Source organism: Cydia splendana, chromosome 23, assembly GCF_910591565.1.
Source record: "Cydia splendana chromosome 23, ilCydSple1.2, whole genome shotgun sequence".
In the NCBI taxonomy this organism is placed as follows: Eukaryota; Metazoa; Arthropoda; class Insecta; order Lepidoptera; family Tortricidae; genus Cydia; species Cydia splendana.
In genome coordinates, this window is record NC_085982.1 from 11,891,252 (window position 1) to 11,918,171 (window position 26,920).

The following is a 26,920-nucleotide window of genomic DNA, read 5'->3' on the forward strand; positions in this document are numbered from 1 at the left end:
GTTGCAAAATAATAATGGAAATTGCCAGAAGCAAACGCAATATAATTTCAAGGGAATAATAATAAAACCGGGTGAATTATGAGTTTACGAAAATTAAAATGTAACGGCTTCAATAATTAATAAAGTTCCTTACTTTAACCCTTTTTTTGGCAACGTATCTTACAAGATTATCCTCTTTTTGTTTTTTTCTTGTCCTTTTAGGTGCAAGCGAGGCTTGTACTCATACTTGTTTAATTGAAAAGGGTTAACTTAAAAAATCAACTAATAATTAAAGTTATCCCATTACCAACATTTGTAATATATAAAAAATAGGTTAAAGTGTTGACAGGTACTCACTGGCCATTGTCTTCTTTAGATATATCCAGACCGAAGGCAGAGACCTGCATTTGGCCCGTGTCATCCGCCGCCGGCAACGCTGGTAGCAACCTTGATGGACCTGATACAGCAGATGATATTAGCAACATGTCTTGATACAGCAGATGATATTGACAACATGTCTTGATACAGCAGATGATATTAAGAACATGTCTGTGATTGAGTGTGAGAAAAAATTTACTTAGAGTTGGTAGATCTGTATTTTGGGTGTGAATTAGAAAAACTTGATAATTGAGAGAATTTACGCCTAAAAGACTTTCGAGTCGAGACTTTTTGTTTTTTTTGGCGCAAAACTAAAGAACTCAAGTCCAAAACTCAAAAAGAATATGTAAAGACAACTCTATTTTAAAAGTGTTGTAAATAAAAGTCTTCACCAAAAAGGACTTGAATTTCTTTCAAGTAAAATTTATTATACGTAGTTTCAAAAATTGAGTCATCTTAAAGATGAAAACTCCAAAGGCTTACTAATATTATTAAGCAACGCGTCCAAAACATTTCTAATTGAATGGAAATTAAATATCTTGAAAAATAAGTAGTAATTACTAGAATGAAATTATATTCTGTTTTGGTTTAATAGTTACTCTGTCTGTGACTCGTTTTTGTAAAATATCACATATTAAATTAAAATTATGCTTGTATGAATTGAATAATTAAGGGGGCATCTTACTGTTGAAAAAATATTATTAATTTTATATTTCATGCAAAAGATTAGAAAGAAGACGTGAGATAAAATCTTAAGTGTTTGCCAATATGTTCAGTTTTATTCGCCAATCAGTTTAGCTCAATCCAAGAAATAATGTAAGTAATCATTAAAATTCCAATTAGCTTCATACCAATATAGAAAATAGATAAACAACAACATGTTTGTACAACATCAAAAATACATACGAAAATTACCTGTTAACGCTCAAAAGCAGATTTATTTTGTTACGAAAATGTAATCATACTTATTATTTGTTATTAATATTAGGCCGAATTATTATATTATTAAGATTTTTGAAGAAGTGCCAATTTTGTTAAACGGTTATATCTGCGTCAATTTAGTACGGTGTTGGAAAACGTTCGATCACTGTATACTTTATACATATCTTATATTCCCACAAATTCTAAGAAATCAAATGGTGCTAAAAATAACAGTAAAAATGCTAAAGACATTTTAGTTTCAAATATGATTTATTTAAGTTATTGGTTGAATTTAGAAAATGGACCGGTTGTTTTAAATGGAATTTAAATTCTGTCCGAAGATAGTCAAATGAGACTATTTGGAAAATCATAATTTGTAAAGGCCATAGTCGGTTTTCCATAGTAAGTTGGCCCTTAAATCAATTTGATTCGGGTTTTTTTTTGTGAGTACCTCTTATGGTGAAGGATATTTTTGCTGAGTATCAACATCCTACTAGTAATAGTTTTTGACTTATGATTTTATATTTTTTTTTCTTTAATGTATTGTTTTTCGGGATGTATTCAAGCGATTTGCTTATTTTTTTTAAATAGTGTTCTTTATTTAGGTATGCATCGATACTCAAAAAACGAATACCAGTTGTCATATAAAAAAAAAGAATAATTAAGTAAAAAAGAAATATTTTTTTTTAATGTCGTTGCGAAGTTGTGACACCTCAAATTTTTTTTCTAGCTGTAGGCCAGACATTGGCCTACTACTTGCCTAAATATCAAAATTTTCCAAACGGTACTTCCTGTCAAAAATTAGCAATGTGTGTGGTCAAGTCCTGTACTCAATCGGTGTTTTTCAATGTAGTATACAAACATTAAGTTGTCATTGGCATTTTACTCTTAAATACGACAACCTGATAAGAAAACGCAAACATAATCGAAAAGTTTGTATACTACATTGAAAAACACCCATTGAGTACAGGACTTGACCACACACATTGCTAATTTTTGACAGGAAGTACCGTTTGGAAAATTTTGATATTTAGGCAAGTAGTAGGCCAATGTCTGGCCTACAACTAGAAAAAAAATTAGAGGTGTCACTACTTCACAACGGCATTAAAAAAATGTTGTATTTATTTTTTACTTCATTTTTCTTCTTTTTTATATGACAACTGGTATTCGTTTATTGAGTATCGATGCATACCTAAATAAAGAACACTATTTAAAAAAATTAAGCAAATCGCTTGAATACATCCCGAAAAACAATACATTAAAGAAAAAGATTAATAAAATCATACGTCACAAACTGTCATTAGTAGGATGTTGATACTCAGCAAAAATATCCTTTACCATAAGAGGTACTCATAAAAAAAACCCTAATCAAATTGATTTAAGGGCCAACTTACTATGGAAAACCGACTATGGCATTTTCTACAACGCTGGCAATGCAGATGGCCGAAGATCGAGAGGCCTGGAGAGCAATGGTAGGAAGAATAACCCATAGGAGTCACGTCCCTCAGATATGAGGTCACGACCACGAAGAAGAAATTTTCTACATATTTCGTTTTTACCTAAAAGTTAAATTTAGGTTGCTGAAATGTGAATCTACATGTCTTTTTTTTATTTGGAATTGATGAAAATTATTTTAGTTCGTCTTAGTAACGTCATAACATAGGTTTTTAAAAATATATTATGCTATTTAAGTTGTTGTATTTCCCTTCGATCATGTTTTTTTTTTCGATCAACCAAAACTTTTACCAACGTAAATTTTTCAGATCCGGTTTACCCAAAGTGCCCATCTTACCCCAACCTCCCCAGTGACCGAACGCAAGCTAAAGCCACCCGTACGTACTGTTCTCCCCTTACTTTGACTCTGCGCGAGTAACCTGTGCCTCAACTGACCAATTTTCTCCTCTTCCGTCGGCTCCGGAGGAACCTCCTCCGTCTGAGGACCCCGCATCAGGCCGAGGAGTACGCCGAATATGTACCTGCAGGTAAAAACGGATAAGAAAAGTGTAGTTGTGTTTTGGTAAAACGTAATTTTGTTTTAATAGATATATTTCGGGGATCTCGGAAACGGCTCTAACGATTTCGGTGAAATTTGCTAAATGGGGGTTTCGGGGGGCGATAAATCGATCTAGCTAGGTCTTATCTCTGGGAAAACGCGCATTTATGAGTATTTATATGTTTTCCGAGCAAAGCTCGGTCTCCCAGATATTATTAATAAAATTAAAATAGGTATCTAATAAACAACAATATTATACGAGTCGAAAATGAGGGTGTTAACGTGCATGGTTAAACCTAAAATAAAAGTGATATTATAGTAAGTTATTGTGATGAAGTACCTAAAAGTAAGAAAAAAGCAACATTAAATGTAAATAATTAAATTTATACCCTCGGATTCTATTAATTAATGTTTTCGACTAACATTTTTGTCGAAATTGGTTGTTACCAAAAAAAAGAAAACCATACAACTCAATTTGAACCCAAAAACTATTTTGTTACAAACAAACAAAGTTTAAGGCCTATTAAATCATTATGTGAGTCAAAGTTTGTAGTCAAAGGTCCCACTTTGTCATTTACCATAAGGACGAGATTTGCTTGTATCTTTTTACAAATAACCTGTCAAACTAAAAACTAAAGCTAAAAACTAAAAATATTTATCAAAACTTTGCGCCCTTGGTAAGGTGCCCATCACGCAGGCAGCGTTCCCGCGCTGGATTGCTATGGCCAATCTTTGCGCGAGAAAGCTGCCCGAGCGAGGGTCACCTGTGGCCTGCCTTAGGCGTTTGCTGAGCTCCTTGTGGAGCCCCCGAGCCCCCCTACCCCACGGACCTAGAGTCTCGACGCCGAAGGCTACAAATTCGTAGTGTGCGCCGAGACAACTATATTTATTAACCTTGGAACGTTCTCGGACGTCAGCCGCCGCCCCGGCCTGTTTACTGGTGGCTGAAATGTAGGACGCCGCCAGCGTGTCAAAACGTTCTTATGACAAGTGTCAAAATGGGACTTTTTGCTTGGAATTTGAATTTGTCATCTACTCAATCTATAATTCACTAAAAAAGCACCAAAGATGTCCTCTTACTATAAACATGCTTGTAACTCCACTAAATAAACTAAAAAACCGGACAAGTGCGAGTCGGACTCGCCCACCGAGGGTTCCGTACTTTTTAGTATTTGTTGTTATAGCGGTAACAGAAATACATCATCTGTGAAAATTTCAACTGTATAGCTATCACGGTTCATGAGATACAGCCTGGTGACAGACAGACGGACGGACGGACGGACGGACAGCGGAGTCTTAGTAATAGGGTCCCGTTTTACCCTTTGGGTACGGAACCCTAAAAATCACCCAGAGTTAGACCAAGCTAAATCGGCAGCGATTTTGGTAGCCCAGACTTTGCAAGGGTTTTTTAATTGTCAAACTTCTATGAAATTATGACGTTTAAATAACACTTGCACGATCTGGGCTATTAAAATCGCTGCCAACTTAGCTTGGTCTAACTCTAACTAGTAGTGAATCCTCAAAAGAAAGTTTAAAGATAAGATAAGATAATCTTTATTAAGCAACTGGTAATTATCATTAGATATTTACCAGTTACTTTTCGGTGAAGGAAAACATTATGAGGAAACCGGACTAATCCCAATAAGGCCTAGTTTCCCCTCTAGGTTAGAAGGTCAGATGGCAGTCGCTTTCGTAAAAACTAGTGCCTACGTCAAATCATGGGATTAGTTGTCAAGCGGACCCCAGGCTCCCATGAGCCGTGGCAAAATGCCGGGATAACGCGAAGAATAAGAAGATAAGATAATCTTTATTGGTACAATACAGGTACACGTCAGATACAATTTTGTACAATTATCATACAAATTCCACATTACAGAGAATTTCAACTGAAATATTGAACTTAAAAGACAGAGCATTAAGGTGCTTTAAGTAAGAATCTATAAACTAACTATAATATGGACATTACAAATATGTACAGTTACATCTAAACACGTAACAATGCATTTACCAATGGCTGTGCATCAAAACGGAGCGTGAAAATATGAAAGTCCATAAATATATTTGAAAAACACATCTCAATACTTGTTTGTTTCCATATAGGGTAATTCACCAGTAACTGGCCGCCGGCCAATAACTGACCACCCTAAACTAAAAATGAATTTTATTGACCTATAAACAGACTTCGTTTTAGTATAAGGTTTCAATAACTGGCCAGCCTTCAATAACTAGGCACCTTATACTAAAATGAATTCTGTTTATAGGTGAATAAAATTCATTTTTAGTTTAAGGTGGCCAGTAGGGAATGCGATCTCGCACGAAAAATCTGAATCGAGATAGGGAATTTCGAGATCTCGACCGTCACACTTTCGAGATCGAGATTAAAAATTAATTAAAAATGCGTATATACCTACTACTTATTTAGAGTACGTCATGTTTTATTTTGAAGATCAACAAATTAATCAACATTTAATAAAAAACTACTTTTATTTAAAAAAATAATAATAATATGTATGTTGCTCTAATTTGCATGTAACTATGAAAAAGTGGTATTAATTATTTTTAATTTTACAAAATTGTAAGCAGAGGCAACTACATGCTCAGTTGATATTTTTGAAAAGCAGTCAGCAACTTTCAAAAAAATGTAGGGTAAGCGAGCAAAAATCATAAATAATTGTGACTGGGTACGTTAAGTTCCAATTTTTCCGCACAGAGCGCGCCACAGTGCTTTTATCGTCAGCTAAAGCCGGCCGCATACAATAGCACTGCCCGAACAACACGAACATAAGGTCAAAAAGATTACTCAAATCAAAGTAATTCACACGGATCAATGTTTCAATCTCGTTCGAGATCTCGAAAATATTAATCAAGGTCTCGACCGAGATTGCTAAAATCGAGATTCCCTGTCAACGAGATTGAATCTCGAAGATTCGTGCGAGATCTCGCGAGATCTTGAAATTGCGAGATGGAGATTGCATTCCCTAGTGGCCAGTTAGTAACAGGTGGCCAGTTCCTGGCGAATTACCTTAGGTACTAAAATTATCATATATTTAGACATATCAACCCAAGTGTCGTTGTAGATAGGATGACATTGACAAAGAGAATTTAGTACCTACAGAGGCGTATTGTCAAAGTAAATTTTGTAGTCACAGTAAATTTACTGCCATCTTTCGACACAGCATTAAAACTTGTAGAACGCCATTTGACTTTGATCCTTATTCTTTCACTGTATGTGTTAAATTTATTAAATATCAAAAGGTGTCGCCATTAAGCCGAATATAGGCCAAATGGCGCCATTTTTTTGAGATATTATGATATGAAAAATTATTACATGAACGAAATTCGTACTTATTTAGCAGTACAATGTTTTTTCATGCAAAGAATAACATAGCACTGCGAAATAGGCATCAAAACCGAAGTATATATATACTATAAACAGACTATAAAGTATAAATTATTAGTATTATTACCTGACAACCACCAAGCACGCATAGCCCATGTAATAGAACAGATAGAAGAACATCTTGAAGAACCCAACAGCCAATTCAGCCGGCGGCATCTGCTGCATATCTGCGATTTTAGACTTTATGTTCGCTGGAGATAGAGATGAGAATGCGGTGGCGAAACCGTCCTTTATGGATTGGAGACCGCGGCGGAATGGGTCTTTGCCTTTGCTGAAAAAAAAGAAAACAAATTTCATTCATTTTACTATATTTACCTACCTACTATTATACTTACCTACTTGTATATATGTATATATAATTCATCAATAATTTCAATAGGGAGCGCCACTAGCACATACCTACTTATCGCGAAACACAGAAATCGACATTTCGTTATTTAATCACTCTTGCATATTCGAGTGATAAAAGAAAACGACATTTCTATTTTCGCGTTTTGCGGTAGGTCCCTTGTAAAGAAACCGCCTTGATGCATCAATGTCATATTTATTCGTAACAAATAATCTGTGAAAACTTATCAAATAACCGGCCAAGTGCGAGTCCGACTTTATTTTTTTTTTTTTTTTTTATTTATTTATAATAACGGTACAGCTATCATGACAGTTGCCCAATGCGATAGTGTAGCAAATATTTAACCTAGGACTTAATACTATTATTATTTCAAAGAATTACATATAACATAATACAAACAAAGTGATTTTATTGAAGTCATTCTCAGAACAATGGAACACATCAATCCGGGTAGCAACTCGATTGAGCGTGCGCAAAGCTCTCGTCCACGGCGCCTCGCGCAGCAGGCCGGTGCGCGCGCGCGGCTCCGGCGGCGGCGCCACACATACCGCGGGGGCGCGCACAGGCTCACCGTGGCCAGTACCCCAGGGTTACTGATTCTACCGCGCAACAATTTAAATATATAGGATGTTAGAGCAAGCTCCCTCCTAACCTCCAACTGGTTATACCCTACCATTCCCTTGCACACGAAGGGTTCCGTACCATTATCTATAAAAACGGTCACCCATCCAAGTACTGACCCCGCCCGACGTTGCTTAACTTCGGTCAAAAATCACGTTTGTTGTATGGGAGCCCCACTTAAATCTTTATTTTATTCTGTTTTTTGTTGTTATAGCGGCAACACAAATACATCATCTGTGAAAATTTCAGCTGTCTAGCTATCACAGATCACAAGATACAGCCTGGTGACAGACGGACGGACGAACGGACAGCGGAGTCTTAGTAATAGGGTCCCATTTTACCCTTTGGGTACGGAACCCTAAAAACTAGTTACTCTATGGTTTACAATATGTGTTAGTGCTGCACTCTGGCGGCAAAATATTGCAGTAATACTCCCCCTATTAATAAAATTAAACTACAAAATATCTAATTTGCTAGAACAACAACACTTAGAAGTTAAACTACAAAATATCTAATTTGCTAGAACAACAACACTTAGAAGTTAAACTACAAAATATCTAATTTGAGAGAAAACTAGAAATACAATGAATACACAGCTTTCCTACTCTTTCATTCATTTAAGACGAAACAGGAGCTGAGGTTTAAACATTTTAGGCAAATATACCCGTCTCGCTAACGGAAGCGGCTCCTAAAACTAGTGCGATAAGGACAAGGCGAAAAGTCCTGCGTAAAAAACTCAGAAATCGAGGTTTTGTACTCCTCTGTTTCCTCCTCCAAAACTTAACCAATCGTAACCAAATTTGGAAATCTAAATGATTATGAAATTATCTGTGTCGGACCGTTTTGATTTTTTGACTAATTGATATCAGTTTTTAATACCACGTAGATATGAGCGCCGCGCCGGCGCGCCGCCGCCGCCGACGCTGCGCTATCGGCGTGGCATCGGCGTGACCTTGTTAGAGAGTACTACTTTCAGAATCAGAAATATATATTTTATTTAGTTTAGATCTTTAACAGCGCCAGTCTGAATAGCTTATAGATATTCAAAAGGTATTGTAAGTTGTAACTTATTGTATAATAAATAACTAAATAATTATAGGTCCATATAATTAAAAAATATTGATGGTAAATTCAAACTTTTCTGTTTGGTAACCGCGCTAGTACTGTTAGGGCAACGAAATGACTAATTTTGCCAGCGGGCTAGCTCATCCGTCATCATCTCGGCCATAAGACGTCCACTGCTGAACATAGGCCTCCCCCTTGGACCTCCATACGTACCGGTTGGAAGCGACCCGCATCCAGCGTCTTCCGGTGACATTAATACGGTCGTCTGTCCATCTTGTGGGTGGACGTCCTACGCTGCGCTTGCTAGTCCGTGGTCTCCACTCGAGCACTTTTCGACCCCATCGGCCATCTTCTCTGCGTGCTCATCCGTCATTCACCGCGAATTTAATCATTGCAAGCATGGAAAGGGGTTAATTTCAGATATTAAGTGTTTTCACGCCCAAAGGTCCGGCCGTTGGCTTCGCACAGAATCACGGAAGGGCCTCGGAAACAGAATCTGGTCTCATATAAGCTTGGCCATTGTTCAAATTTCAAGCTTTGCTTTCTCGCAGCCCAATCTTTGGCCTCGCATCGCTCGCATAGAAGTAAAACGCTATCTGAACCTCCAAGTTTTCGGCCCTGTTTGGAGCCTAACTTTCGGCCTCACTTTTAAAATAAATGCTTGGTCATTAGATCTTCTCCGATCTTAGCTTCACTGCAGCACGGCCTTTAACCTCGCACCAATGCACCTGCAGGAAAGCTCCAGGTCTTTAACACTATGGCCTCGGTCTTTATCGGCCTTCGGACTTGCTTACACTGGACCTGTAGTTCAATTCCAAGCTCTGCTCTCTTGCAGCTTGGCCTTCGGCCTCGCACAGAGGCGCGCCGTAATCGGCGCTCCGGGCATTCGGCCGTCAGCCAAGCTCACACTTGGCATTACCTGCAGCTTCTGGCCTCGCATGGGAAGGCGTCGGAAACAGGTCTTCGGTGTTAGGTGGAGCTCGGCCCTGGACCTCATTTTTTGACATAAATCTGTTTTTTGGGTCGTAATTGGTTAATGACGGAGCTTGATTTTCCTCACTTCGGCTCTTTGGACTGTCGACCAGACGTTTCCCTGATACAGTCAATCCGCTACTTTTTACTAAGCACAAAAGATAAGGGCCTCGCAAAGATCTTCCGGCCAGGGCCTCGCCAAGATTAAGACCACCTCTGATGCCGCGCGATACTGTTCATACTTTATAAAACTTTTTTCGTACCTTTATTGAATAAATTTTGCTTGAAATTGAAAAATGCACTTATTTTATAACTTCCTTACAGCAAAAACATGTTAACGGGTAAAATTTTGGTTTGAATTCGTTTTTCATTAATCAAAGGTGTTTCAAGGCCACGCCGCCGATTCGCCGTCGCCGCCGACCGGTTTTGACCGGCGCGCCGCCGCCGGCTAAATGCCTATCGGCGCTCATATCTAATACCACGGCTCTCATTGCGCCATAGTCAATTAGGCCATTTTGGCCATTTTTGAAGGGCTCTAGCGCCTTAAAAAACAAAAATATCAAAAAAAGCAAAACGGTCCGACACAGATATTGACAATATTAATCTGTGTTGAAAAAATCATTGCTCTAGCTTCAAAAACCACGGAGGAAAACGAGGAGTACGTTTGTATGGAGAAATGACCACTCCCGTTGGCTCTTAATTCATTCTTTTTCATTTTGTTTCTTTGAGACGGTCATCCTTATAGCAACCAGTCATGTGCATTAACTTCTCCAAAATACCGCCTTTTTCTAGTCTACCCAACTTTCCGTTCCACTATTCTGTACCTCCGACACGGCCATCCTGACGCCAGCCAGTCCCCGAAACTAATTTTACGAAAATGAGAAAATGTGTGTTGGAATATGCTGCTTTTTCAACATATTATACTTTTTATAAATAGTACTCACTTGTCATCATCATCATCTCCCAGATACATATACGCAGCCTCCCTATTCTTCTGCCCCCCGCCCTGCTCCTCCGAGGCCGCCATCAAACCAGACGCATGTGTCATTTCAAATATGGCGTCCTCGCAGAAATTGACGAAAGCTTCGAGTTTTTCTTTGTCGCCACCCTCTGTTACTATGCTGTAGAAGAAAGCACGTTTGGATTCCTGAAACAAAGACAGATTGTTAATATAATAATTGCACTTATGGACTTTTTTGCGTTTTATACTACTACGACCGTTTTCCGTTGACCGTTTTTCATAAACTCAGGCCAATGGCATTAGACCAGGGCTTATAACTAGAGTGATCCAGGGGAACGTAACCTTGGCAACGACTGCAAAGAAAAAATTGATTCACCCATGTATTCGGGTAAGTCCGAAAGAAAAAAAAAACACTAAAAAAAGTGGCAGATAATTCCGACTCTTATTACAACGGGGTAAGAGTTTTTTTTTAAATCAAGAATCATTTATTCATGGCAAACTATATTTCAATAATACAACCGTATTGTGTTACAAATAAAAATGTACTTAAACAAGGTATATATATAGTTTACAACGAAATGGTCCCGCCTCAGCATACACTGAAAAAAATATGATCTATCGAGCACACATTAAAGTGATTTCATTACGGTTAACTGCTATAATGATGCTACAATATCAATTAATGTACGTAGGTACGTTCGTACGTAACGTACGAACAGTAAACTTTACTGCTTGGTTCGATAGGCTCATATGGAACTGCTTAAAGCATTTAAACGTTAATGCAATTTCAATTGTTTGAAACGACTTTTTTTCTCAGTGTAATGCTAACCCTAAAGTCAGCGCTGATCTTCCGGCGAGACCATTTGTGGGCCACGATCGCAACCCTACAACGCGGCCTTATTATTAATCTGAACGCGTCCGTTTAGCGGTGGCGATCAGCCTGCGCGTAAAATGTCATGATGACATAAAAGGCCATGCCGTACACATATATTACTTTAAAATATCTTTAAAACATAAAACGACATTTTATTTCATCCACAAAATACAAAAACAAACACATTTGACCACATTGATACATTTTTAACATCTAAAATTCACCTTATAAATTAAATTACAATTAAGTAAAAACTAAATTACAACTAACACAAATAGTCCCCCAGATCTGATCCCTGCGAAAGGGTGCCCATAATGCTGGCTACATTCCCCCAAACATAAAATGATTTTCGGGATAACCCAATTTCCGAAATTATCCGGAACCTTAACAGTGTATTTACCTTAATTTGCGGCTTCTCCCATTGCTCGATATTCTCCTCCTTAATCTCGAAGTAAACTCGCTCGATACGTTTGGAACCACCCATGATCTCGATACGGCCTAGGAACGGCTCGAAGTAGTTGAGCACGGAGCCGGCAGTTTCCAGGAACCGGGCCAGTCTGAGGAACGAAATAATACCGTATTAGACAACAATCTAAGATTGTTCAACACAATCGCGATATCGTAATGTTAGTGTCTTGATTAGTCCAGAGATGGCGCTGTTTTAAAAAAAAGATTCTTCATCACGCTGTTAAGATTTATTTTGAAATTGAGACTCTTTTGATATTGACTTACCTAGGTTCATTAGGCATATGTTCCGACAGATTCGTAAGCAGAATAGCCAAGTTGAAACCAATCTCCTTTGCTGGCTCGTGGAAGCGGTCGCAGAAGCCTATATAGTCCATCTTGCCGTCGTGGTTCGTCTCGCAGCAAGCCAGAAGGAACTCTATCTCCTCGCTGTAAAGATGAAAATTGATTGAATCTGTGTAATATTAGCAACTGCGTTTTGTAGTGGAGACCCCGGCTAGGCAGAAGAAGTGTAGGCAGACCACCCGTCCGTTGGTCCGATGAGATAAAGGAGACTGCAGGAACAGTCTGGATAAGGGAAACCAACAACCGCTCAAAATGGAGAGAGATTGGAGAGGCGTATGCCCAACGGTGGGCGAACACACGCTGAAGAAGAAGAGTGTAATATTAATTTATTTAAATAAATGTACAGTACAGGTTTTTAAAGAGTCAATAATGTACATTTCCTGGAGTTGCAAGCGTCCTTAAGCTTCTGTAACCACTTATCACCATATGGTGATGGTAATAGTGTTTAGTTTTAAGTTTATAAAATACATATGTATGTTAGTCTGTAAGGTATTTGTAATATGGGCCTTGTTGCCTGAATTAAAATTCTAAATAGATAAATATTATAACGGGCCATATTTATGGGCCGTTAACGTGTTTGCCACCAAATGTAGCATTGAAGCGAACTTGTTGGCACCATGGTATAATAATAATTCAGCCTATATACGTCCCACTGCTGGGCACAGGCCTCCTCTCATGCGCGAGAGGGCTTGCTGGGCTATATTCCCCACGCTAGTATAACCACCATGGTATAAAGGGATCTAAATGATTTAGGATAGTATGAATCTAATTAATTATTCCTTACGGGGTGTAACTTTTCTGCTGTTCCATCTTCTCCTTAAAATCCTTAGGCAGCACCCAGCCATCATTATTAGCATCGATCTCCAGGAAACTCGCGCTGGAAGTCAGGTCCTTCAGTTTGAGGAACATGTCGAAGTATTTCAGGATCAGTTCCACGTTGCCGGCGCTCTCGACGAGAGTGTCTACCATCTGCTTTCCGATCGTACCTGGGAAAATAAAGTGATTCATCAATACGCTTTATGAAAGAATTAGGGAATAATAAGAAGAAATTATTTCAAGGACAATGGAGCAATCTATGTTGAGAGTTTTCTGCAAGATCTAATTAGAAATGAGGAGAACTGAGAAGTATGTTTTCAAAAGGCCTAATTTTTGTATGGTTTTCATAGATGAATAAGCCATTTTGAAAATAAATACACTCCTCAACTAAGGTCGTTGATATAGCTAAGAGTTGCTAGACTTAAGTGGCAGTGGTCTCATAGAACCAAAGGTTGCTGGAGCTGAAAGATTCTTGACGATAGCAAAATAAGATCCCAACAAGACGGACCGACGATCTGGTCAAGATCGCAGGGAATCGTGGGATGAGGGCACCACGGCATCGGCTTTTGCAGAGATTCTTTGAGAAAGGCCTGAATTATCCAGCAGTGGGCGTATTTTGACATTTTTGACTGATTTAATAATAATATTGATAACGATGCCTGCCTCGATGACAATGTTAACATTGTTATGGCAGGTGTCCGGACCTCTTTTACAATAGCCCAGTCTCATTGTCCACCCAAACTTCAATCCATAGACCGGTATACTGTTCCCTTTTTCTACTATAGTCCCAATACCTGCTGCGACCGGTTCATGGGTGTCTATTGTTGCGCCTGTGAACGGGTTCCAGCAGGCGTGCTACATGACATTAAAGCTCTCCAAAGGGCCTCTACGTGTTGGATCTATATCCCCACGCAAGCCTATCAAAAGACCGGGATTTATAGGCCCGTGAAATCTAAGGAGATACAAATATTGATAATGATGAGGAATCTAAAAGTATAACGTACATCTCTTTATAGTGTAGTAAATGAAGCAAGTTGTTGTATTGAGACCCATGCATTAATTTCTCAGTTGATGAAATTTAGCTTGGTTATTGTATAGTATGAGCCGAGACTAACATTATAAATATCCAAAAAAAAAAACACTCCTAAGTTAGGTAAAAACTCAAATCTGATTATATATCGAACCGAGTAATTCCTCAGTGCAAAATTATTTTACAAAATAAGTTATTTGTATCAGTATGTGATACTAGAAAAAAATCTAAAAGTATTGTCAAACATCAGAATATTTTTTTATGATACTTCCTTTTTTTGACGCTCATTTTCATCGGAAAATTGCTCTGTCATTTGTTTCTTCTTATATGATCTTAGAATATAATTTGGCGCAGTGGGTAAAAAAATCCAAAAAAAATGCGTATCGAAATGTATGTATTATAGAACTATTAAAAACTGAGAGTGGAAAATTTTTAGATTTTCATTTTGTAGGTATAAAACGGCAATAAAATGGCATTCCAGTGAAAAAATTAGACAGCAATTTTCCGGTCCAAGACACGCCAAAAAAAATTATTTTATTAATACTGGTATTTCTGCTGGGATATTTTTTTGATATTTCATATATTGTTGCAATACGTTACATGAATATGTCTGGTGAAGAAAGTTTGAACGGAGCATTTTTACGTAAAAAGATATTAACGATTTAAGACTTTAGGCATTTACTTTAATTCTATTATTATTATTCTTTGGAAATTTATACAATACTTTTTATTTATTGATACTTTATCATACTGTAAAGTTTTTTCTGGCTGAGGAATTACTGCGGGGTCCACTACCTATATTTACTACACTATTATTTGAGCAACACACTCAAAATCATCAAATCACTAGGGAAATATCTCAAATGAATATCAAGGACTTAATTCTTGTATTATCACTACACCTTATAAAACAAAGTCCCGCCCCGCGTTTGTTTGTTCGGGATAAACTCAAAAACTACTGAACGGATTTTCATGCAGTTTTCACCTATCGATAGAGGGATTCTTGGGGAAGGTTTTTGTATAATTTGTTAACCCGTGCGAAGCTGGGGCGGGTCGCTAGTCTAAAATATAACACACAAAGTTTACCGTTAACGACGTTGCCCTCAAGCATAGACAGCATCATAGTGATCATGTCTTTCTGAAGATTAAGCAGTTCCTTCAGCAGATCCACCTGGGATGAGTGCTTCGACAACTTATCTTGCATATGCGAGAACAGAAACAGGAAACCACCTACGGCGTCCCACAATCTGAAATACAAAAGCAGATAATAATATTGTAAGGATCATTATTTATTAATAGCTTATATTTTGATCATTCTTACTTTTATTTATGATTAACTTATGAAAGAGTATCCTCAGTCAGACACTCATATTTTAAACACAATTTATTTATTTATTCAATTTGAAGTAGCACTGACACAACTTTATTATATCAAAGATAATTTCGACTAGAGGGATATTGTCAAAGTAAATTATGTAGTCAGTACCAGCGAAATGCTATATGATCGCAGGTCAGTACATTTACTGCCATCTTTCGACACAAATGATTAACACTTTTAGAACGCCATTTGACTTTGATCCTTATTTATTCACTGATATGTAAAATATCAAATATATAAAATGGCGTTCTAAAAGTGTTAATCATTTGTGTCGAGAGATGGCAGTAAATGTACTGACTACATAATTTACTTTGACAATATTCCTCTATTTCAAATTCACTTTGATTATATGTAGGAATAGGTACCTGGAATGCGCCAAAGCCTGCTGATTCTGCGTACAAGGGCCCTGAATGACTTCAGTGAGCGTGTTGAATACTTGTGAAGCTACTCCGATAGCCTTGAAGAAGTTCGCCTTGCCCGCTGGATCTATCAGCTCCTGTAAATTGTCATCATCATCAGTACTAAAAACAAAATATGAAAATCTATCAATAATTGTCTTAGACCGATATTGACCTTTTCGCTGCCATTGCCTGATATAAAGTGAGTACATTTCGTGCCCCACACGCCACGACTTGATATGTTATACGGGTCGTTTACATACAATTTGTGGCTTGGCGTTGATGACACATTATTACTTCATTGACGTGGCGGCGAAACAGTTAAAATGCTATGGAATATGTTGTTTGTTGATTATAATTTATGACAACTATTAAGTTCAAAATGAGTTCGTCAAAGAAGCTAGAATGAAACTCTGTTAATCTGGACAAGGCTAAAAATGACGCATTGAAATGACAAGATCATTAGATACAAGTTATTCCACTATCCTAACATTTCTGGCTATAGAGTTACCCCAAATAAGGGTGCCTTATGACATAATAGAGTGAACATTAGCAAAGTAAACCTATTCAAGAGCTCCACTTTTTTTAATACTACATCGGTGGCGAACAAGGATTACGACCCGCCTGAAGGAAATAGTCTTCGTAGCCTATGGACGCTCGAGAGGACTGTCACATAAAGATTCAGCATTTTTTTGTTCAGAAACGTACCTTGCTGGAATAATGCCAGTAGAAGTCCATGATAGACTCCTGTAGTCGCAGCAGGTAGTCGACGGTGCAGATGACTACGTTGACCGTAGTCGTGTTACCGGCCTGGGTACGTAGGTAGTTCTGCCATTCTGTGCAACACAATATACAATTATTACAACACTACATAAATATTATAGAGCTAAGACGAACCAAAATACAGTTATTACGTTATAATTTGTTATGCTATTTCTAACATAACAATAAAATATAATAACATTAAAAATAACCCTTTGTTTTTGCTGGGAATCGATTAAATTAAAATTAAATTAATTTTTTTTTTCGTCTTGGAAAGATTTCCTGTAACTACCTACAGTGACATATTTTGCTGGTTAAGCATGCAAATGTTAACTTAAAGATATATGTACGTAGGTGGTCCTAATCTATTACATTGTTTACTTACATTACAACTATAATTTCTACTTAATATTATTACATTTAGAGGAACTCGTTTAAAGAATAAAGCACATGTTTTTTGAGCCATGTATGTATATAGTTGCGCTTTGAATGGATTTAGAGGCAGGGGTTTGATATTATCGATTACAAAGTTATCATTTAATTCTCGATACAATATTTTATTTGACCACTATCTCTTTTAACACGTTCACTGTCCGTGCCCCGTATATGGGTCACGGCAAGCCTGTTACAAAGCCGTAAGGTTAACAATTCAGATTGGGACAGTGAACGTGTTAAGTATTAAGTAGCCATTGATTTTATTTGGCGCAGTCAGTAGGATTTGATGCTACGCTGTTTCTACATAGTTCAAGTTACTCATCATCTTCCTCGCGCTGTCCCGGCATTTTGCCACGGCTCATGGCAGCCTGGGGTCCGCTTGACAACTAATCCCAAGAATTAGCGTAGGCTAGGGTGTTGCTTATTTCGTCAAAGTTAAAATTTTCTATTTCTCACCCGCTTAAATTATTCTCTTCCACTACAAAAGAAATGTGGATTTTTTCAGAATTTTTAATTTCGTTTTAGGGGTCGCAACCGAGATTTGAAAATTTGGATACTTAAAAAAATCCACATTTGTTTTTTAGTGAAAGAGAATAAATTAAGCGGGTGAGACATAGACAATTTTAACTTCGACGAAATAAGCAACGTCCTAGCGTAGGCATGCACTATATAGTTTGTACGCAAGCGACTGCCATCTGACCTTCCTTCTTCCTTCTTTCTTCTTTCTTGGGAAAACTAGGCTTTATCCCAATACTTAGACTTATCCCAATAAGTCCGTTTTCCTGGCTTTCGCGAAAAGCGACAGGTAAATATCAAATGATATAATTCATGTTACTATTAAGACGTTTAAGTCCTTACGAAGTTCGTAAAACAGAACATTAAGATTCAAGGAAGACTAATATAACAGTTATTATATAATGAGCTTACCCAAATTGTGTCCTTCACAGGTAAGTTGTATGAACCGGAACAGCGCACATGTGAATTCGGCGTCATGCATGTTCTTCTCGCCCGCCGCGCCTTCCAGACCCACACCAAGACCTGAGGAAACATGATGTTAATTTATATAATCCAAATCGCAATATCTGCCGCGAAAGCTGACTTCAATTCTAACTATAAAATTAAAAAAAAACCTCAACTTAATTACAAAAAAAACTTTTTTATGCCCAAAATGCCTAACATCATTTTGGAAAAGAGCTGATACTCTTCAAACTGTTGGGTCGATTTCTATCAAATATAGCTAAGAACCACCGCAAGGAAACTCGCTTTCACGTAAAAAAAAACGCATCAAAACCGGTCCATACGTTGCAGTTATCGTCCCTTAATTGTGTCAATCAAAGTCAGCCGATCTTTTTATTGTCTCTAGATAAAATATTCACCAATAATGTTACAGTACCTTCAGCCTTAGTATTCCGCTCGAAAGCATCCAAATCCAACACGGAGCAAGAGTTCATAAGACCAGCGATAGATGTGAAGAATCCGACGTCTTTCTTATCTTTCAAGTGGTTCAGCATGCCCTAAAACAAATAAAGGAAACCTTTTAATAACCATTACCCCATTATGGACTGAAGCCTTGTAAAAGAGTATCGTTAATATGATAGTTGTACCTAAATTCGAGAACAGGAACATGAGTCTTGCCTAATACTTCTTGCTCTCTTTACCAATATAAGCTCGTAAAAAGTAGGTCCCAAATTGTAACGTCTTTACAAGGAATGTCTTTTGAATCTGATACGTCTTTGCTGTTTACATACCTTTTATATTTAAGACCACACAAATGACGACCATCATTTACATGCCAGTTTTAGCCAGGTAAATGACGATCGTCATTTTTATGTCCACTTTTGTCAGGAAAATTACGCTTACTACTTAGATATAGTTTTCGAAGCTAATATTTTAGTCATATAATTACCATTTGTATGTCAATATTGCCTCCGCGCAGTATAGAGATGCCTAGTTGCAGTGTCTTCATCACCATGTCACTGGGAATGCCCTTGGAGGCCGAGATATGTAGTAGCACCATCTCGGCCACACCACGGTCCGCGAGACGGGATTGGTGGAAGAGTAGTTTCTGCTTTTCCATCTCTTGCTCCTGCAAAAATAATGTTGAAAAGTTAGTTTCATGTTTCATTTTCCGTGATAATGAATGTTTCATTGAGTGTATGCGTGAGCGAGAGTTTCATAGAGGGGCTAATAATTATAGGATAAAATTTCAAAATAGATGAACATGATATTGCTTTTTATTTTATTTAAAAAACGATGTGAAACTAAATTGTGTACCTCGTGAGATACCTACGTTAAGACCGTGTATTATAGTACCTATATTTACTATTTCTACAATACATACCATTAAAGCATCCATAGTAGTCAGCTTGTAATTTGATAATAACGTACAATATTTTTTATAAAAAAAATCACAGAAAAATAAAATATATTCTTAATCTGCCTTAATCCACACCTTAGTTCGATTTCTTTTGACTAAGCGCCACTTGCACCATCCCACAAACCCGGGGTTAACCGGTTGAACCGTTAATCCAGTGTCAAATTGTTAATGATGGTAACTCCAGGTTTAACCGGTTAACCCTGGGTTAGTAGGATGGTGCAAGTGGCGCTAAGAAAGACAGTGATTATCATGATATCATTTATGACAATAACTTCATTAATTGATACCATGCTTCTAAACGTATTTCTAGAAACAGACATTGTAAATACACAAAACAATGCTCTAGAGCCACTAGTAGTTAACAAATTTTGACCTACTTGCCGTCTCTGCTATCTCTTATATCTGTGGCAAAAGAAAGCAAAAAAAAACTCACATGTATACTGGCTTTGCTCTCCTCTTCCCCTGCTGCCTCCGCCTCGCCTCCCCCCTCCTCTTCTTCCCCACCACCTTCCTCTTCCTCTTCGCCGCAGGACTTCGCTATGATGTGCGCGTACGACATGTAAAGAGGATCCTCCTGGAAATTGAATGGATTTGTGGGTGATAACATAGTTTTGAGTGCTTTATTTTTCTTGGAAGAGATAGGTAGTAGGGTAATTCGTCAATAACTGGCCACCTTATACTAAAAATAAATTCTATGCACCTATAAACATGATTAAGTTTAGTATAAGGTGGCTAGTTATTGAAGGGTGGCCAGTTATTGACACCATATACTAAAATGAATTCTGTTTATAAGTGAATAGAATTCGTTTTAGTTTATGGTGGCCAGTTATTAACCGGTGGCCAGTGATTGACGATTATCCTATTTTAGTGATAAAGCCTAGTAGTTTTAGTTCTATATTTGAGCATCTGAATAAAAATGAAAAAGCTTGTAAAATAATGCTCCTGTGTCATTTTCTCAGGCTCCCAAATTTTTTGCACATTTTTTTGCATCTGTAAAGTAACACTATTATATAATCTGTGCCTACAATAATATGTTACACAACGAAGGCCGCAAAAATATGTTACACAGTCTTATGGCTTTAAAAATAAGATCGTTTCAGATATTTTTGCGGGTTTTGTTGTGGAACATATTATTGTAGATGACCGTACTCATTTTTATGTACCACAATATCGCAAAATTTGCAAATCTCGCGTGGTCGTGTCAGGAAATATCTACCTAGTATGAGGAAGATTACATTTACTGATGAATTCAAAGTACATTATTTTACGCGGATGGAATTTTCTTCAATAGTTGTGCCGTAGGTATATTAGGTACACCACTAGTTGACGTTTTTCAATCTTATCTTAATAATATTGTTATTATTAAGATAATGAAATAGTGGTTTGTGTTACAACTGTTACAAGGGATCAAAATGATATATTTCCGTCAAGGGCGTACATTGAATCCTGAGCGTAATGAGGGATTCAAGTGTTAACGCCCAAGACGAAATAATTTTGATACCGTGTGAACGTGTGACACATACTGCTTTTCACATCAACTATGAGTAAAATAAAAAAATCTTAGGGTTGACACAATTATTATGTTTCAAAATATTATTCAAGCTAAAAAAAGAATGCAAATAATAACAAAAACAGTGTCCTAGAACAGAAAAGTGCCACTTTGATCCCCCCTAGCAGGGAGGAAAAGTGCCACTTTGATCCCTCCTAGCGGGGAAGAAAAAGCCCTTTTCGGAACAGGTGATGTGAAAAACTGGTTAATTGAAAGTTACCTGCAATGCACCAGACCGCTCAGTCATAGCCCCTCTACAGAAAGTGGTGACCAGCTGAGTGAGGGGGTCCGGTTTGCCTTCCTCTTCCACCACGTCGCTCTTTTTCAGTTCTGCGTCTTCGAATGATTGCTGGAATGTGCACTCTATGTTAAGCGACGTAAGATTCAGATTCAATTAGGTCGTCTTTACAAAATTCGCGATGTGCATTAAAGTTTAACCCGTAGAGCGCCATTATAGTATCACACATCACACGTGTGATACTATAATGGCGCTCTACGGGCTCTACGGCTCCCTAGACATTTGTTACTACAGATAGAATGCCAAATTATTAATTAATATATTACAGATATTATTCTCTGGTACCAAACCTCGTAACTGCAAGGCTGAAGTAGATGGCGCTGTACATAAATTATGCGACTATTCTTTGTTTATGCTTTTGACTTTGCCGAAGTTTAGAGGTAAAACGAGTAATTTAAATGGAATCCGAAACATAATATTTTATTTTTTTATCTTATCTTATTTTTAATATTGAACAATAAATTATTACGTACCAATTTATATACACAAATAAACTTACCGTCAAATCTTCTATCATGACCTCTTGGCCAATATTTTCTTCCTCCAACCATAGTTCGTAGTAGGTTCTTGCGAATATATTGCAGGCTCGATGCCTGTTAAAATTAAAAGAAAAAAATTTAGTAAACATAGGTGCACATTATATTTTTGTTACTGCATATCTCTGGCAGAGTGGGAACATTAATGGCATGTAAAAAGACGCCAGTCAATATAACGGAGTGTCGCTAAGTTACTAGAACAAATGTCGGCAAACTTTTGAAGAGAAGAGCCATCTTCAGTAGAAATCGGCAGCTTTACGAATTTCAGAGAGCCTTAAAAGTTGTTTTGACTGGTCTAAGTGTTATAGACCAGGGGGCCTACCGCGAACCACGTTCGACGTGTTGCCTCCCTGTCACACTTACGTACGAATTTACAAGTACGACAGAGAGGACACGTCGAACGTGGTTTTGGGGTAGGCCCTCAGGATATCTAGAACAGTGTCCTACGCTTTAATATTAGACCGAAGTAGACTTCTGATCCTTGTAATAGAATTGTAAGGGGAAAATTCAACGGGCTGGTAGGGGTAAAGGCAACACTTTTCAGCCTGATAAAATCGGGTTTCTTCAAGCCTATGAACGCCTCTGAGGATCACATACAAGGATCTGAAGTCAAACTGGGCAGTAATAATTATGCATATGACACTGTTCTAGAGTTCTTGGTCTATTAATTGGTTTCGTGTCTAGAAGAGCCGCAGTTGCAGGTCCAAAGAGTCGCGGTTTCCCGTAAATTACGTTATTATAGTATCTTTAGGTATTTAAATAGAAGTAAACAAACAATTAGTACATTTTCGGGTAGTTATAACATTTATTGGTTAACCAACCAAATACAAAACCGCCTGGATCTGTCACTGAACGACCTGAATGTAACTTAAGAAGCCAGTTGAGAGTAGATTTTGTTTACTTTTATTTAAATACCTAAAGATACAGAGTATAGATCAAACCCAACACACCGACTCATCTTATAAAGATGCTGTGACCGCAGGCAGGCGACGGCGGCGCGCTTCCTTGCCGCACAAAGCAATCTCTTCCAGTTATCACATCGGGGGGCCGGCTTCGTCGCCTATTAGTTAGTCCGGGCAGCGTGCAAGACCATGGGCTAGAGGTTATTTATTAAAAGCAGGCAAAAAAAAACAACAATGATTTTTAAAAACAAGTTCTTAAAATGGAAAATTGTTTTTTTTTATACAAATCAAAGAGTGTATCACATTTCCATCTTTACTGCTTGGCACTGAATGTCATCGTAAGAAAACTAATATTCCTCAAAATGGCGGATGAATATCCTATTCTTTATCTTATATTAGATTAATTAACAGATCAACTCACACTGCATAGCACCTAAGTTTATACCCACCTGTTACTAACTTAAAGAACAAAAACAACACAAAACAAACATACAGCAAAGAATAATGGATGCTCTATTTGATATTCGGCCATCAAGTCTCTTCCAGTACTTTTTCAAATCAAACCAAGAAACAGGGTTATAAAGTTAGTACACACAATAACTATCCTTAAAGTTATAGACATACGATAGAAAGTTCAACGTAAGTTATATAAAAAGTTAGTGTGCACGCCACACAATAATCATCCTTTAATCATTAAAACTATAAACATAAGGACCTTGTGAGAGAGTGTAAAGATAGACATCTGAAGCAAGCGATGACGGCGCGCTTCCGTTGAATAGATACTACAGAGCGGTACACGTTCTTACTCATTTGTTGAGGATGGTCGATCTAGGGAGGGTAATCCATACAAATAAATAAATAAACTAAAAATAACACAGCAGAGAAAGTAAAAAAAATATTACTCAAGTAAAATATAACGATACAAAATTGAGAAATCACTTCATCACCAAATAAGGTGTATTTTATTTTATGTTTTAATCAGCAACCCGACAGAATCAAATTAGTAGGTAGAAAAGAAAATTTGATATAGAGGTGGATTGGCAAAGTAAATTTTGTAGCCACAGTAAATTTGCTGCCGTCTTTCGACACATGATTAAAACTTTTAGAACGCCATTTGGATTTGATCCTTATTATTTCACTGATATGTGTTAAATTTGTTAAATGTCAAAAAGTGTCGCATTCTACACGAGCATAGGCCAAAGGTATGGCGCCATCGCTCGAAAGGATGGCGTACTAAAAGTTTTAATCATGTGTCGAAAGATGGCAGTAAATTTACTCTGGCTACAAAATTTACTTTCACAATCCGCCTCTATACTCTATTCTCATTGGTACATATAACAACCAGTTTCTAGGTGTCCATAGAGCCGCACTGTTAACACATTCAATACCACTAAGTGCTACGGGTTACGCTCGTAGCGCGTAGCCACGGTTTCGTCGTATGTAGCGCGTAGTCGCTACGAACAGTGTACCCGACAGTCGGGTTCTTGGTGTTGAATGTGTTAAAAACAGATTGGATTGTACCATGGATTTCTTATTAGTTTACATTTTTCTTATAAATGTTTGAGTTACCTTATTGACAAAGATTTTTGACCGGAAATTTTATTTGTTTTTTAAGTTTTTTTTTTTCACTCAAAATCACTTGGGGATTCGCTTACGCTGTATTGTCTCCCACTATAGTCTGTATCTTTAGGTATTTAAATGAAAGTAAACAAACAATTAGTACATTTTCGGGTAGTAATAACATTTATTGGTTAACCAACCAAATACAAAAGCGCCTGGATCTGTCACTGACCGACCTGACTTTAACCTACATTATTTGATCATGTAATGTTTTCATCTACCCTCAACTGGCTTAAGGAGCCATTTGAGGGTAGATTTTGTTTAGGTACTTTTATTTAAATACTAGTGATGTACCGACTATTGATTTGGCCGACTAGCCGACTAATCTGCGCTCGAATGGCCGATTAGTCGGCTAGTCGGCCAGATCATTAGTTTCGTATAAGTTCAAGTGAAAAACAATAGTTTTGCTCCTTTGGTGGCGCTATTCGTCATATTACCTTGGCTAAAAGGTGTTCTCTACAGGTACAAAGACCTATCACAAGAGTCTTCGTTCAATTTCTGTCTTTAGTTCTTTTATTTTGCGATCCTGTGCAGACCGTCAGTACAGCTTGTAGTAGGTATTTCTAAGCCTCTATTTCCCGTACGTAGTCGCCAGTTAAGAACCTATCCCCTGTGGTCAGCGTCTTTACGTAACACGTGCCCTGTCTAAGTCCCAAAATTTTGCAATAACATTAAAAGTTCCTCATGGCTCCACCATTAAAAAAAAAAAACAAAAACTGAATAATAATAAAAAAAATATCGAACTTGCACATGAAATTACACGAGAATCAGTTGAGATCGACCTGTAGAGGAAAACACCAGCCCACCAACATACGATAACGATCAAACGGTCAATTATATGAACAAAAGTTTTCGTTTGCACCCTGAATAGGTATTTTAGTAAAATAAATATAAAACATATGGTAAATATAATGACTGTTGATTTATTTATTTCTGTTTTTCTTTCACTAATAAAGTGCCGACTAATCGGCCATTTTTGCCGACTAGTCGCCGACTAATCGCCGACTACAAATGTGGCCGGATAGTCGGCTTTCTCGACTAGTCGGCGACTAGTCGGTACATCCCTATTAAATACCTAAAAATACAGAGTATAGATACCGCTTTGGGTCGATGTAGATATATAAAAAAACTTACCATATGCAAACCGAAGAGTACTTTGCTCATAGCAACGATTCTCTCCACTGTGTCATCAATGATCTTGGCTTTGGTCTCCGCCGTGTTGTCTGCCACTGCCGCTTTGCTTTTCGAGCCTAGTTTGCTAAGGAAAATACAGGACACTAAAGTATTTGAACAAATTAAATTATTTCAGAAAAATATTTTAATTTGTTTTTATCAAGTAGACACACTACTATATAAATTATAAACTGAAATAAATGTCATATACTAAGAAAATACAGTTTCAAAATACAGTTTATTTCAGTTTTGAAAATACAGGAGTCAATAACATTATGATATCTATATGAATTTCATGTAATTAAAGATTTTTTTTGTGCGAAGTTAATAGACACATATTTGACAGCTGAGGTCGATGTCTATAAAAAAAATAAAAAAAATATTTATTTTCAGATACCTCAGATTCTGTGGGCCCCACGAAATTTTGTAGTAAATAAATTTGCAAACGCTAACTTAGTAAGCTAAGCTATCATATAGATATTACAATTTACAGAGCCATCTTCATTAGCTGACAAATTTGCTTCTAGTTTATTTTGCACTAATAGGGAGTATTACTGCAATGTTCTGCCGACAGAGTGCAGCACTAATTTGTTTAGTAAACCATAGAGTAACTTATACATACTAGGCCTTAAACAGTTTTTGACAAGTTTTCACTATGACATTGATGCACTAAGGCGGTTTGTTTACAGAGGTGGCCTACCCCGAAACGCCAAAATCGAAATTTCGTTATATGCCTTTATTGCCTCTCTATCGATCGAATACGCAAGAATGATATAGAGAGGCAGAAACTGAACTTTCGATTGTCGTGTTTCACGGTAGGCCATGTGATTGAGCAAGTGACGCCCTCTACGCAGAGTTTTGCGTAATACTCCGTATTTACGCGTAGTATTCTACACCTAAGAAGGTAGTAAAGAAAGAAATAAGCAAAAATGTAATCCAAATTTAAAGCGATATAGACACAAATGTAAATCAATTTAGGGCCATTCTCTGTCTGTTGCGTCTTATTGCCACGACTCTCTTCATACATTTTGTACGGGTCGCGGCGATTACACCGCAGACATATTTCTTGAGAATGACCCTTTAACTAAATACTCATAGCAACATTAACAGCACAGGACGACACAACATATAACTAATATTATGACATTTAAAACTATTAACAACATAAAATAATGTTGTTTTAAATGCAGTTAAATTTTTACTACTACAACGACACCTATAACTATATATAGGTACTCTACAGTCTTACTTGGGACCCATTTTATCAAGCCGTCTGCAATCGTAAGTTATACGAGTTAAATTTAATTCAATTCAAATCTAACC

At 37.3% G+C, this 26,920-nt stretch overlaps 1 protein-coding gene across 1 annotated transcript in view; it reads right to left on the reverse strand.

Annotated features, from left to right (window-relative positions):
* Window positions 1-26,920, reverse strand: part of LOC134801880 (ryanodine receptor) — a 228,446-nt gene that overhangs the window by 19,743 nt on the left and 181,783 nt on the right. Inside the window, exons 85-102 of the mRNA XM_063774533.1 lie at window positions 25,559-25,682; window positions 23,520-23,632; window positions 21,866-21,959; window positions 21,289-21,417; window positions 19,953-20,093; window positions 19,049-19,228; window positions 18,536-18,656; window positions 18,070-18,180; window positions 16,654-16,781; window positions 15,913-16,043; window positions 15,256-15,416; window positions 13,108-13,309; window positions 12,246-12,407; window positions 11,914-12,070; window positions 10,623-10,825; window positions 6,739-6,942; window positions 3,169-3,254; window positions 337-436 (exon numbers count right to left, since the gene is read on the reverse strand). Of these exons, the coding sequence (XP_063630603.1) occupies window positions 337-436; window positions 3,169-3,254; window positions 6,739-6,942; window positions 10,623-10,825; window positions 11,914-12,070; window positions 12,246-12,407; window positions 13,108-13,309; window positions 15,256-15,416; window positions 15,913-16,043; window positions 16,654-16,781; window positions 18,070-18,180; window positions 18,536-18,656; window positions 19,049-19,228; window positions 19,953-20,093; window positions 21,289-21,417; window positions 21,866-21,959; window positions 23,520-23,632; window positions 25,559-25,682 (2,547 nt within the window). The remainder of the gene's footprint in view (window positions 1-336; window positions 437-3,168; window positions 3,255-6,738; window positions 6,943-10,622; window positions 10,826-11,913; window positions 12,071-12,245; window positions 12,408-13,107; window positions 13,310-15,255; window positions 15,417-15,912; window positions 16,044-16,653; window positions 16,782-18,069; window positions 18,181-18,535; window positions 18,657-19,048; window positions 19,229-19,952; window positions 20,094-21,288; window positions 21,418-21,865; window positions 21,960-23,519; window positions 23,633-25,558; window positions 25,683-26,920) is intronic.